Source organism: Leucoraja erinacea, chromosome 12, assembly GCF_028641065.1.
Source record: "Leucoraja erinacea ecotype New England chromosome 12, Leri_hhj_1, whole genome shotgun sequence".
NCBI lineage: Eukaryota > Metazoa > Chordata > Chondrichthyes > Rajiformes > Rajidae > Leucoraja > Leucoraja erinaceus.
This window is the reverse complement of record NC_073388.1, coordinates 25,002,842-25,016,858: the sequence shown is the minus strand read 5'-3', so window position 1 is coordinate 25,016,858 and position 14,017 is coordinate 25,002,842. Positions and strand designations below refer to the sequence as shown.

Genomic DNA, 14,017 nt, shown 5'->3' with positions numbered 1-14,017 from the left:
TCTAAGTTACAACCTAGACAGAAACAACCTACCATGTCTTTAACACAACACATGTACCACCATGGTGAGAAAAACAGCAACGTTTTAAAAATACTATAAGACAGGAAAATAAAAGGACAAGACCTACAAATTCATTAAATGTGTTTCATCCTTTATCGCTGCATTTCCACATATGTTCTGTTACCAACTGATTCTGTTACAATCAGGATCCGATTCCAGACCCATTTTATAATCGGTTTGTTTTAGCGACAGTGAGCAATGTATGTAAAGGGTTTTTTTAAAAACCTTTTAACAACCGAGGACGGCGGGGACTGAAGAAGGTTCTCCACCCGAAACCTCCACCCATTCCTTCGCTCCAGAGATGCTGCCTGAGTTACTCCAGCAGTTTGTGTCTATGGACGGCAGGATGACCCATTGAGCTGCAGCTGACGGCGGCCGGGTCGCAGTAACATCGGCTCATCCTCCCCGGGGTCAGGTCACGATGAGCCCGCCGTATCCTCCAGCCCTCGCTGGCCCGGCCTCGGCCTCGGCCTCGGGCTCTGACCCCGGTACCGCCGCCATCCCGCCGGCTCGCTCGCTCGCTTACCCGCTGCGTGATCTTGGAAAGGGAGTCGCAGCTATCGATGTAGTGGGGGGCGTAGATGTAAGTCGTGTTGATGGCGATGGGCGACTCTACCTGCTCCGGCTCCATCTCCGCCAGAGTAACCACCGGCTCCGGCAAGCAAAGCTCCTCCGCCCCGTGCAGCCTGGTAAAGAGTCCGACTGTCTACCCCGGCCAAAGGATCGTTCCGCTGCCGCCACAAGAGTGGGTCATACGTCAGGACAAGACATCTAAATGCATCTTGAAACCTCAATTGAATACCTAATGTTCGACTCCAGATCGGCTAATTGTTCTCCCTCGCTTTCATATCCATGACTTCCAATCTTATTGTCTGTTCAAAGTTTCAAGAATCTCAAGACGCTCAAGCTTCTTAGGATGCCTTTAATCAAAATTTCACGTTGCGAAAAGGTGATGGATCCCTCACCTGCGTCTCCTCCATGACCCATAGTTCTGCTCTTGCTCCCCATCCACCCAGCAAGTACAATGATAACGTTTCCCCAGGTCCTTTCACCCCACCAGCCTTCACATCCAACACATCATTCTACGAAATTTCCGCCACTCTATGTGATCTCACCATCTTCCCATTCAGGTGCCCAATGTCAGGTGCCCCAGGCAGAGTGATCGAGGCTTCCTTACAATGTCCTTGATACTCTTGAAAGACGCCCATAAATAAAATGTATTATTATTATTAATAATGTTTCTTAATGAAGAAATCACAAGGGCGACTCACGACAGGATGCGCTCAGTTAAGTTTCATGAATGGTGAGATTTCAACCACAAATGGTCGCACGATTTACTTCAGGTTACGTGGATTTTCAATTTCATCTTGCTGGAAAAGACATGACTGTGCGATCTGGTTTCTGGGCAGGAATTTTGGATGGGATATAAAACACATGAACAGGCCCTTCGGCCCACAATTTATGTGTCAAACATGATGCCAGGAGCAACTGTTATCAGCTTGCACATAATCCATATCCCTCCATATTTATGTGCCTATCCCAAAGCCTCTTAAATTGCACACTAGTTTCTGCTTCCACCACACCAGCAGCATGTTCTAGGCATTCACCACATAATTGCCCTGCAAATCTCCTTTAAACTTTGCCCCCTCACCTTAAAACTATGCCCTCTAGTATTTGATTTTCTATACTGGAAAAAAAGTTTCTCAGTGTCTACCGTATCTATGCCTCATAATTTTATATACTTCTATCAAGGCTTCTATCAATGTCTGGCGTTCCAGAGTAAACAATCCAAGTCTGTCCAACCAAGCAAATACCTCTTAATTCAAGATCATTGTGATACACCTCCTCTGCACCTTATCCGAAGGCTCTGCATCCTTCCTGTAATGGGGTGAGGTGACCAGAAATGCACATAATACTCAAATGCAGCTTAATTATAGTCCTATAAGGCTGCTGCAACATGACTCTTACACAAAATGTTTCGACCTATGGAAGCAAGTATACAATATGCTTCCCAGCCACCCATGTACACTTGTTTTGGAATTGACTCTAATCTTGCACCAAAATAATGTGCCAAAAGACTATTGATCAGTCTGTGGTCTCAACAACAGTGATGTCCCCCACAGATCAGTTCTTCTGCTATTCAGGGTTTTATTAATAATAGATATAGATATAGATATGCCATTTATTGTCACTATACATGTACAGTGAAAATGAAAGCTGCTCGTACTCAGTGCATACATACAATTTAGCACAAAAAACAAGAAACAGAAAAAAAAAAAAACAGAAGGGAGAAGGGGGGGGGGGGGATGGGGGCGGGAATAGGTGCACAATTTCTGCGGCGCTACATACATATATACATATATACAGATGGAAGTCCGTGTTGGGCAGTGAAGTCAGTGCATGTGTGAATTAGAATTAATAGTAGTTATAATTCTCGGAAAGCAACTATTCCTGAGTCTATTTGTCCTGGATTTGATGCACCTATAGCGCCTTCCAGAGGGCAGCAGGTCGAACAGTCCAAACGCAGGATGGGAGCTGTCTTTGATGATCTTCTTTCTTCGATGATCTAATCTGGCTGTTGGTGAAAGTACATTGGTGGTGATTCAAAGGAAATTAGTTTTTATTGGGATCACCAAAGTTTAATGTTCATGTTCAGCCTTCAAGCACCCATTTAGACTAATCCCTCTCTCCACATTTCCATCAACCGGGGACACGCGGTGAACAATACAGGGAGGGCCGGGCCGGAATTTGGGGCAACGTTTACAAACCTCGGCCTCAGCTCACATGCATTCGCCCGGACCCCGGCATCCGCTACCGCCGCCGGCCCTCTTCCTCCCTTCTCCTCTTCCCTTCTTCCCTCCCTTCCCTTCTTCCCTCCCGCCCATCTCTCCTTACCTCCCTCCTTCCTCTCTCTCTTTTCCCTTCTCCCCTTCCCTCCCTCCTTCCCTTCCTTCCTCTCTTTTCCCTTATCCCCTTCCCTTCTCTACTTCCCTCACTCCCTTCTCTCCTTCTCTCCCACACACACATAACGCACAGGCAACTAACACACCCACATCATGCACAGATAACTAACACACACACATCACACACAGACAACTAACATACACACACACAACTAAGTTAGGATGTGGTAAAAGCCCAAAGGATAGGATGGGGCTGAAGCCCAAAATGTAATGCCTGGACTGGTTTTTCGCCAATAGTTATTGGTTTGCCAGGATCTTGTTAATTATATTACTTTTTTTTTCATTTCACAGTCACTAAAACAAGTAACTCTGTACTTTTCAGAGGTGATCTGCACATTTTGTTTGCTCCTTGTAGGTTTACATGTATGCAATTTTATATTAAAATGTAGCTTAGATCTATTTTGTCATTTAACTCGCAGGCACTTTTTAAGTGCACATTTTGATTACTTTCCATTCTACCGTAGAGATATAAAGTATATAATAGACTTTATTTGTATTTCTATGATTCAACAGACCTTGGCTGGGAACCTGGGGCTAACCAAAATTGTTCCCAATTGGGCCCCGCTCCTCCTAAGGCCGGCCCTGCGGGGCAACGCTCCCGCCCCTCCAGTCGCCGTGCTTCACGCACACAGCCCCAGCTCCACCCCTCTCTCTCCCCGGGGAGACGCGGTGATCGATACAGGGAGGGCTGGGCCACTGATACTAGCCAGTGCCTCCCCAACCATTCACCTCACCGCACATCACTGGCTCACACTACTGAAAAACAGGAAAGGGGTGGAGGAGGAGGATGTATTGATTAACCATGTCATGGGCTACAACTAGGTCAAAAAAAAGGATTGTGCTTCACATTAACAAGTGTGAATTTAGTGACCTTTCAGTGCTGTGCCAGTGCAGAAAACAGATCAGAGAGTTTCAATCATGCAAGATGGCATGGATTTGGGTGGCCACAAATAAAAGCCTACAACAGAAATCTATTTCATATGTGCAAATGGTTGTTTAAGCAAAATAGAATCAGTTAAAACTATTGGCACAACAAAAAAAAATGTAAACATCTTCAAAGTGAATTTGCTGTTTTAATAAAATATTTTAGTAATTTGTCTAGATTTTTTGAGGATAGTTAAACCATAGAAGTGAGTTGAATCAAGAGAAGTATAATTGATATCTTAGTAGAATGTGGTGCCGATTTCAAGGCCATGTAGTCCTTTTGAATATGACATCTTCATAAGCATTATCTAAAACATATGTCCTATTCTATGAGCTTCCCAGCTTTCAACCCCTTCACTACGTTACTAAAGCGCAAATTTCTACATTTGTTGAGTATATATCTGACATTTCAAGTAATTGAGCCACCTCATGAATGGAATTGTAAATAATTCAACACGCTTGAGCATCCTGTGTGCAAATGATAAAGACAGATTTATATGTTTAACAGCTCAGTCACAAACAACTTATTAATAAGCAAGTGGCAAATATAAGCAAGTATATTGCCAAACTAGACAAAGGATTCGCTTCTTAATGATTTTTAAAATGTACTAAAATAAAGTTTCTTATATATGAAGTCAAAGCAGTTGCGTTACAATGATCATTATTGTCAGTGTAAATGTCTTAAAAATGATAAATAATAAAGAAACATAAACTACAGGACCAAAATCTCTTGTTCTTGTCAGAGTGAAGGAAATAGTACTTTTACATTACATTTCTTTATTTGTTCCTGAGGTTTACCTTTCTCCAACTTATGAAAACTATGTATTCTTAATGCAAATTCAGTGTCATGCTACACAGAAAACATTATGAGAAGTGATGCTGAAGTAATTTTACTGTTAAAATATATTATACATCAAAAATATATAGTTTTCATGTCATGTGTCACACTTTTAGTCCCAATGAGTTTATACAGAGCTTGATATTCCTTAGTTATTCCTTAGCAGATCGCCTGAAAGGCTGCAACAAAGCCATGCATGAAATTTTGCTTTATTTAATGATGCAACTTTTCTGCATTTACTCGTTCACCTTAAAAGATTTATATAAAATCCCAGATCATCCGCAATCTCTACTAAAAAGGGATTTTAAAAAATACACTAGGTCATTTAAGTATTTCATTCAAAGTCATTTTGTCTTTGCAACTGAGTGACAACATGGACAAAGTTTCTGGAGTAATAGTGTCCCATAACATCCAATTTTAATGCAATTTACTGCACTTCTTGGTACTCAAGTCTTGTAATTTAATTTGAGCCAATCAATTTAATGATCAGCTCATTGAACTTGGCACCCATCTGCTGGTAAGAAATCTTCGATATATATTGCTGTGGCCTTCAAAAGATAAGTCATGGTGCCAAAGCGACCGCTTGGAGCACTGTCATACAGCAAACTGCAAATTCCAGTGGCAGGATCCTTCTCCAGCATTTCATCGTCTGCTCCCAAAGCCGTCTAAAAAGGGAGTGTACAGTTAATGCCATATGATTGTTAAACAGAATGAATGGTTTGTACTTAAAATGAATTCAGAGGTATAATGGATCGTTTCAAAAGTTTTATGTCTTTCAAAGGTGAATGTGCCGGGATTTATCACCCAACCCTAATTATCTGATTTACTGTCACCCAATACATCAGGTACTTCAAAGGGCACAACTATGAGTCACATGGACCAGACAAGGTCAATTGATTTCCTTCCCTGCTTCCCTGAAAGACATTCATGAATCATATGTGTTTTATAATAATCCAGTAATCTCATGACTACTATTATTTAAGTTTTTTTTTAAATTCTAGATTTATTAAATTCCTTGAATTTAAATACTTTGTAAGCTTCAGTGGCAAGGCATGCACATTTTTCCTTATCAATTGTCTAAGTCCAGTAACTTAATCACTATGGTTTCTGATTTGATCTCTTGTACCTATTCACCATACTTAACTACCGGTGCACAACTTTTTATCCGAACTTCCAAATAACGAAAAGCTCCGAATAGCGTACATTTTTTTCGGTCCTTGAAGAAAGTTCCTTGAAGACGTTCACCGAGGGCGGCCAGCAGAGGTGACAGCAGAATCTCCGGTCGGTCCTCGAAGAAAGGGGAACTAAATCCCCATTCATAAAAGAGAAGGTGAGGGTATATTGCGCGGGAGGGCTAATAATTGACAATCTGCTGCTGCCTGCCTGCTGAGTTAAAAAGTTCCCACGGTAGACTCACGATACACAGTGTATCGTGAGTCTTGCGTGGGAACTTTTTAACTCAGCGGGCAGGCAGCAGCAGATTGTCGCTCCCTTCAGTTTCACCCCACCTACACCCTTCTGCTTCCCGGCCATGTGTGTGACCCCTTCCCTCCCATCTCCAGCTCCCCGCCCATTGCACCGGCGCAGGGGCTTTGCACTATCTTCACATCGGAGTTGCCAGCAGATCAGTGCCAGTCACCGGAGACGTCAGGACCCACGGGACACCGGCCCCCAGGCCCACTGCAAGCACGGAGATCCCAGAGACCCACAGCCAGCAGCAGCCCAGCCCCGTTCCAACTCCAGAGGAACATGCTCCCCGTAGAGACAGAAGCTGATGGTGTGCAAGGTACGTCTTGGTCTTGGGGTTGCGGATGAGGGGGTGCAGCTCAGGCTGTGACGTCTCCGGCCACCCCCCTGTACAGGAGCTGAGACTGGGAACTGTGGGGTTGTTTGCAGTTGCAGAGGGAGGGGGCAAGGGCGGTACAGTTCCCAGTCTCAGCTCCATTCCAGGGGAGTGGCCAGAGACGTCAGGACCAACAGGACACCGAATGCAAGCACGGAGATCCCAGAGACTCACAGCCAGCAGCAACTCTAGCCCAGCCCCGCTCCAACTCCAGAGGAACCCGGGTTGCGGATGAGGGGGCGCAGCTCGGGCTGTGGGCGAACTGCCACTTGTCGCTGTAGCGGCGCATCGGGGAGCGGGTTCTTGTTGGTCCTGACGTCTCCGGCCATCCCCCTGGACAGGAGCTGAGAGACGTCAGGACCACCAGAAGCCGCTCCCCGATGGGCCGCTACGGCGACGTGGCAGTTCGCCCACAGCCCGAGCTGCGCCCCCTCATCGGGACACCGACCCCCAGGCCCACTGCAAGCACGGAGATCCCAGAGACTCACAGCCAGCAACAAGTCTAGCCCAGCCCCGCTCCAACTCGGGTTGCGGATGAGGGGGCGCAGCTCGGGCTGTGGGCGAACTGCCACTTGTCGCCGTAGCGGCCCATCGGGGAGCGGATTCCTCTGGAGTTGGAGGGACAGGGAGACACAGCGGCTTTTGAGAATGGTGGGCAATCACTTCCAAAGTTCTGCCCACACAGTCAGTACACCTCTCCTACACTTGTCTCCCGCACTAAGATCATCTCGCAGAGAATGATCCCAGCCTAACCCTCCCTATTCTCTCCTATTCTGCAAGAAAAAACTACATTGAAGACTCAAACTCGCGATCGAGTAACTGCCGGGATCGAGGAACAAACTCGCGACCTTGCGGATATGAGCCGAGCACTCTACCACTGCACCAGCCGTTAAAATCTAGGCTAAAAATCTTCCATTCCGAAAGCCGAAAAATTCTGAATTACGAAAAGTGTCTGGTCCCAAGGCTTTCGGATAAAAGGTTGTGCACCTGTATTTCAAAAAATTCAAAGCAGTTATAGCATTGATGGAGAAAACATGATAAAGTTTGTGCCCTAAAGTGACAATAACTGGATACAAAGAGTATTTTGTAGATTACCCTATCCCTCTCTCTCTCCAAAACCCTGGTAATAGGATTGGAAGCAGGTAAAAAAAAAATCACTGATATGTATGAAGAAATCTGTTTTACCTGTTCTGCCATAAATATGCTATTTGCCATTTGTGCAATGCGTTCAATGTGAATTGTTCTACTAATGTACTGTAAATCTATGTCCACCAGCATAGTCAGGACCAGGATTGTCTCCACAAGAAGTTGCCGATATTCTGGCTGTGGCACACAATTTAGGAAAGTCTCCACTTGAACAGCAAACTTAATTTCACCCGGAGTCATCTATTCAGAAATAAAAAAGCATCAAGTAAATGAAAATGTGCACCTACCATCTATATTAATGTCACATTCACAATATAGCAGAGAACCCTGGCAAATGCTTTAAGTTCTAAGAACTGAAAAACAAAGCAGAGAGCCTGTACAAGAGTGATTCATAGGAAACATAAAATGACCTTTGTGAACATATAAACACGAAATGGATGGTCAATTGAAGATTGGTCAAATAGGAATTAAAATTAAAATCATCTTATGGCTGAGGAGTAAGTAGATTGCATCTAATTCACTAACAAGGGTGTTGCAAACGTCACAGTTGACAAAGGTAGTGACATTTTTGTAACATAGTGACAATTGCAGGCGGCCATCCTCATGTCAGTGCTGAATAATCACATTTTAAACTACCATGCCACCATGAATCCCATGTATCTTGCTGAAATTCTTTAATATCCAGATTTTTTCCAGTTCTGATAGATCATTAACCCAAAAAGGTTTTTTTTCTCTCAAAGGATGCTTCTTGACCAGCAGAATATTTCACGATTTTTTTGCTTTCATTTTATATTCTTGCATTTAGTCAGTCATTAGTGGTTGATGTGATACTACAATTGCAGTTCACCAACAAAACAGTTTTTACTGTGGGGTCAGCTAAATTACAGACAACATAGTGGTTTACCTCTTCTGTTGTAGATGAATGGAGAACATAATTTTCAATCGACAGTCCTTTACACTGCAAGTACAGATAAAATCGGACTTTAGCTTCACAGAGGACACATTTTTACTACACAAACATAAAAATTGCACGCACACAGATTGCACTGACCTTTTGTAACATTTTCCAAACTCTTTGATAAAAACCAATGGGGACTCTGTTGAGTGCACCATCAATGCGCCTTCGCCGCAACCACTGTCCATGGCGTACATCAACAAAATCACCAACATCCAATTCCTCAGAAGAAATAAGTTCCGATGATATTAGGGACTGCCTAAGTGCCTGAATAAGGTACAAGAAACTTAATTAACTCACTGTACCTTCTAATGTATTTTAAGACAAGGAAAAGCAACTTAATTCTGCTCAAGTTACCCATGTTCAAATCATGCATATAATGGATTGATCAGGCTAACTATTAGCGAACAAATCCAACTAAATTATAGAAATTATTCTCTATAATTATCCAGTGAAGCTGCCTGACCTACTGAGTCACTCCAGCATTTTGTGTCCTTCCAACTTAATTGTGATACCTGCTAATCTTGATAATTTGTGACAATGGCAGGTTTTTAATCAAACACTGTAAGTCCCGGCATAATTGCTCATTTAATCTTGTAATATCACCTAAATATTTATGTCGCCCAAGTATTTAATGTATTTTAAATACAAAGTTGATAAAATGCACCCATCCAACACCATGATGATAGGATGGACAAGCAATAAATTTGTACTGCTAGGCCCCTTAGATTTGCCACCTGTTATTCCCTTATGTATCTGTGCACTATGAATGGCTAGATTGTAATCATGTATTTTCTTTCCACTAACTGGTTAGCATGCAACAAAAACTTTTCAGTGTACGTGAGTACACGTGACAATAAGCTAAAACTGAAACTGTTAAAACTCGGTGACTGGTAGAAAAAATGTTAGACACAAAGTGTTGGAATAACTCAGCGGGTCAGGCAGCATCTCTGGCGATAAAAAATGGATGGCGTTTTAGGTCGGAACCCATTCCTTGAGTCTCAGGAATGGTTCTGACCTGAAATGTCACCCATCTTTTTTCTCCAGAGATGCTGCCTGACCCTCTGATTTACTCCAACACTTTGTGTTTATCGTCAGTATAAATCAGCATCTGCAGATCATTCCTACACATAGAAAAAAAGGTAAAATGGACAGCCACCTTCTACAGTCTTTGCAGGGCTCGAAATTAACGGTTGCCCGGGTGCCAATATCCACCAAAAGTCCCGCCGGGCAACCTAAAAGCTATGTAATTCTGCCCGGCTTGGCCCCCCTCTCTATCTCTCTGTCTCTGTCACTCTCCATCTCCGCCCGCCACCCGTGTCCGGAACGCCAAGTTTCCGATCTCCGGCCGCTCCTCATCCGCCGGCACGGCCGGCCGCCTTGCACATGCGCACAACCATGGCCAGCACATCATCCAGAGCCTCAGCTGCAGGGGGCCAAATTCCACCCGCCAATCGGCTGCGGAAATCCCGATGAGGTCGAGACCCGGCCTAGGTGCCACATTTTTTGGGATGACTTCCGGGTGAGATGTTAAGGGCACTCTCATAATTTTGTCCGGATCAAAGAAGGTGCGGGAAATTTGTGGTGGCCCGGTATGATCAGTGACTGCAACATGTAACTAATTTGGATCATGCATTGTAAGGTTTATATGAGATTAGCAATACGGATCCTGCATTCAGATGGAGCTGGCTCTGTTTAACATTCATTTATATCCATGATCTGCAGCTTTATATACTTTATAAATGAGCACATGCTCAAGATTATCCATTAGTGTCTTGGTTCTAACATTCAAGCAATTTGTTGCAGCAGCCCATTTATTCAAATTGTCCAGTGTATGAAAGTGCTTAACTAAAATCGGTGGTGAAAATACTGCCATCGTGGGCTTTTGCAGTGTGATCTTTTTAATTTGGGGTCATGTCGTGGGTTTAATTAACTAGTTTTGTCTTTGGTTAAATTCAACACTTTATAAAACACTGGCTATTAACCTGTAGGGAGGAACTGCAGATGCTGGTTTAAACCGAAGATAGACACAAAAAACTGGAGTAACAGGTAGCATCTCTGGAGAGAAGGAATGGGTGACATTTTAGGTCAGGACCGCTTCTTAGACCAGTCACCTATTGCTTCTCTCCCGAGATGCTGCCTGTCCCGCTGAGTTACTCCAGTTTTTTGTGTCTAGCTTCTTGATATTAACCTGTTATTCTGGTATTATCCTACCATTCTGTGCTGGGAATAAATCATTAGCTTGGAGCCCAGCTCTCTACCGTTCTTGAATCAGGGTAGATTTTAATTGATGGAACCACAATTGGACACTGTAGTCCAGTATCAGCTGTTGTGGAATTTAAAAATTAAATATTTAAACCAAATGGAAGAAAAAAGGATTTAGTGCATGGCAACAGAGGATTTTAATTACCACAGAAAACGACTTCTTTCACTTTTCTCAGTAGAGGTTATTTACTTATCCAATCCCTGACTTTTATCCTTGTCTACAGGTCTCGACCCGAAACGTCACCTATTCCTTTGCTCCATAGATGTTGCCTCACCCGCTGAGTTTCTCTAGCAATTTTGTCTACCATAACAGATAATCCTCTGACATTTTCGCCACCTCCAATGGGATCCCATCACTGGCCACATCTTCCCATTTCCTCCCCTTTCGGCTTTCCGCAGAGACTGCTCCCTCCGTAACTCCCTGGTCAATTCGTCCATTCCCACCCAAACCACCCCCTCTCCTGGCACTTTCTCTTGCAACCGCAGGAAATGCAACACTTGTCGCTTTACCACCCCTCTTGACTCCATCTAAGGACTTAAGCAGTCTTTCCAGGTGCGGCAGAGGTTCACCTGCACTTCCTCCAACCTCATCTGTTGCATCAGCTGCTCTAAGTGTCAGCTGCTCTACATCGGTGAGACCAAGCGTAGGCTTGGCGATCGCTTCGCCCAACACCTCCGCTCAGTTCGCAATAACCAACCTGATCTCCCGCCGGCTATTTCCTTCGCTCCATAGATGCTGACTCACCCGCTGAGTTTCTCCAGCATTTTTGTCGACCTTAAATTTAGTTGCGTCTGGTTGAGTAACTATGGTAGGGTAAAAACTATTCCATGCTTTAATTGTGCGGGGGAACTCCATGGACCAGCCAGCATCTCTGGATAGAAGAAATTGGGTGACATTTCGAGTAGAGACCCTTCTTTAGACTCCCTCTAGTTTTAGTGTTTTTAGTTGAATTTAAAGATACAGTGCGGAAACAGGCCCTTCGGCCCACCGAGTCCACGCCGACCACCAATCACCCATACACTAGTTCTATCCCACACATTAGCATCGTAAGTCAAGAGTCACGAGTTTTATTCTCTCATGTACACAAAAAGCTGGAGTAACTTAACAGGTCAGACAGTATCTTGGACAAAAGGAAAATATTACGTTTTGATTTGCCACCAAAATGGATAACCTCACATTTATCCGCATTATACTGCATCTGCCAAACATTTGCCCACTCACCCAGCCTATCCAAGTCACCTTGCAGTCTCCTAGCATCCTCCTCACAGCTAACACTGCCCCCCAGCTTAGTGTCATCCGCAAACTTGGAGATATTGCCTTCAATTCCCTCATCCAGATCATTAATATATATTGTAAATAGCTGGGGTCCCAGCACTGAGCCTTGCGGTACCCCACTAGTCACTGCCTGCCATTGTGAAAAGGACCCGTTTACTCCTACTCTTTGCTTCCTGTTTGCCAGCCAGTTCTCTATCCACATCAATACTGAACCCCCAATGCCGTGTACAGGTGCACAACCTTTTATCCGAAAGCCTTGGGACTAGACACTTTTCGTAAATCAGAATTTTTCGTCTTTCGGAATGGAAGATTTTTAGCGTAGATTTTAACGGCTGGCTCAGTGGTAGAGTGCTCGGCTCGTATCCGCAAGGTCGCGAGTTTGTGCCTCGATCCCGGCAGTTACTCGATCGCGAGTTTGAGTCTTCAATGTTGTTTTTTCTTGCAGAATAGGAGAGAATAGGGAGGGTTAGGCTGGGATCATTCTCTGCGAGATGATCTTAGTGCAGGAGACAAGTGTAGGAGAGGTGTACTGACTGTGTGGGCAGAACTTTGGAAGTGATTGCCCACCATTCTCAAAAGCCGCTGTGTCTCCCTGTCCCTCCAACTCCAGAGGAATCCGCTCCCCGATGGGCCGCTACGGCGACAAGTGGCAGTTCGCCCACAGCCCGAGCTGCGCCCCCTCATCCACAACCCGGGTTCCTCTGGAGTTGGAGCGGGGCTGGGCTAGAGTTGTTGCTGGCTGTGAGTCTCTGGGATCTCCGTGCTTGCAGTGGGCCTGGGGGTCGGTGTCCCGATGAGGGGGTGCAGCTCGGGCTGTGGGCGAACTGCCACTTGTCGCCGTAGCGGCCCATCGGGGAGCGGCTTCTGGTGGTCCTGACGTCTCTCAGCTCCTGTCCAGGGGGATGGCCGGAGACGTCAGGACCAACAAGAACCCGCTCCCCGATGCGCCACTACAGCGACAAGTGGCAGTTCGCCCACAGCCCGAGCTGCGCCCCCTCATCCGCAACCCGGGTTCCTCTGGAGTTGGAGCAGGGCTGGGCTGGGCTATAGTTGCTGCCGGCTGTGAGTCTATGGGATCTCCATGCTTGCAGTCGGTGTCCCGTTGGTCCTGACATCTCCGGCCACCCCCCTGAAATGGAGCTGAGACTGGGAACTGTACCGCCCTTGCCCCCTCCCTCTGCAACTGCAAACAACCCCACAGTTCCCAGTCTCAGCTCCTGTACAGGGGGATGGCCGGAGACGTCACAGCCCGAGCCATCAGCTTCTGTCCCTACGGGGACAGCGGTGAGCGTGTTCCTCTGGAATTGGAATGGGGCTGGGCTGCTGCTGGCTGTGGGTCTCTGGGTTCTCCGTGCTTGCAGTGGGCCTGGGGGTCGGTGTCCCGTTGGTCCTGACGTCTCCGGTGACTGGCACTGGCTCCAACGTGAAGACAGTGCAAAGCCCCCGCACCGGTGCAATGCGCGGGGAGCTGGAGAGGGGAGGGAAGGGGTCACACACATGGCCGGGAAGCAGAGGGGTGTAGGTGGGGGGAAACTGAAGGGAGCGACAATTTGCTGCTGCCTGCACGCTGAGTTAAAAAGTTCCTACGCAAGACTCACGATACACTGTGTATCGTGAGTCTACCGTGGGAACTTTTTAACTCAGCGGGCAGGCAGCAGCAGATTGTCAATTATTAACCCTCCCGCGCAATATACCCTCACCTTCTCTTTTATGAATGGGGATTTAGTTCCCCTTTCTTCGAGGACCG

At 45.6% G+C, this 14,017-nt stretch overlaps 2 protein-coding genes across 6 annotated transcripts in view; both read right to left on the bottom strand.

Moving 5' to 3' along the window:
* Window positions 1–1,078, bottom strand: part of hdac8 (histone deacetylase 8) — an 81,279-nt gene extending 80,201 nt beyond the window's left edge. Inside the window, exon 1 of the mRNA XM_055643868.1 lies at window positions 587–1,078. Within this exon, the coding sequence (XP_055499843.1) occupies window positions 587–691 (105 nt within the window). The 5' untranslated portion in view covers window positions 692–1,078. The remainder of the gene's footprint in view (window positions 1–586) is intronic.
* Window positions 1,079–4,416: 3,338 nt separating this feature from the next.
* Window positions 4,417–14,017, bottom strand: part of phka1a (phosphorylase kinase, alpha 1a (muscle)) — a 129,648-nt gene continuing 120,047 nt past the window's right edge. For all 5 annotated transcript variants that reach the window (XM_055643867.1, XM_055643863.1, XM_055643864.1 and 2 more), the window contains 4 exons: window positions 8,826–8,996; window positions 8,679–8,732; window positions 7,814–8,014; window positions 4,417–5,450 (listed from right to left, as the gene is read on the bottom strand). In XM_055643867.1, coding sequence (XP_055499842.1) covers window positions 5,277–5,450; window positions 7,814–8,014; window positions 8,679–8,732; window positions 8,826–8,996 — 600 coding nt within the window. In that variant the 3' untranslated portion in view covers window positions 4,417–5,276. The remainder of the gene's footprint in view (window positions 5,451–7,813; window positions 8,015–8,678; window positions 8,733–8,825; window positions 8,997–14,017) is intronic.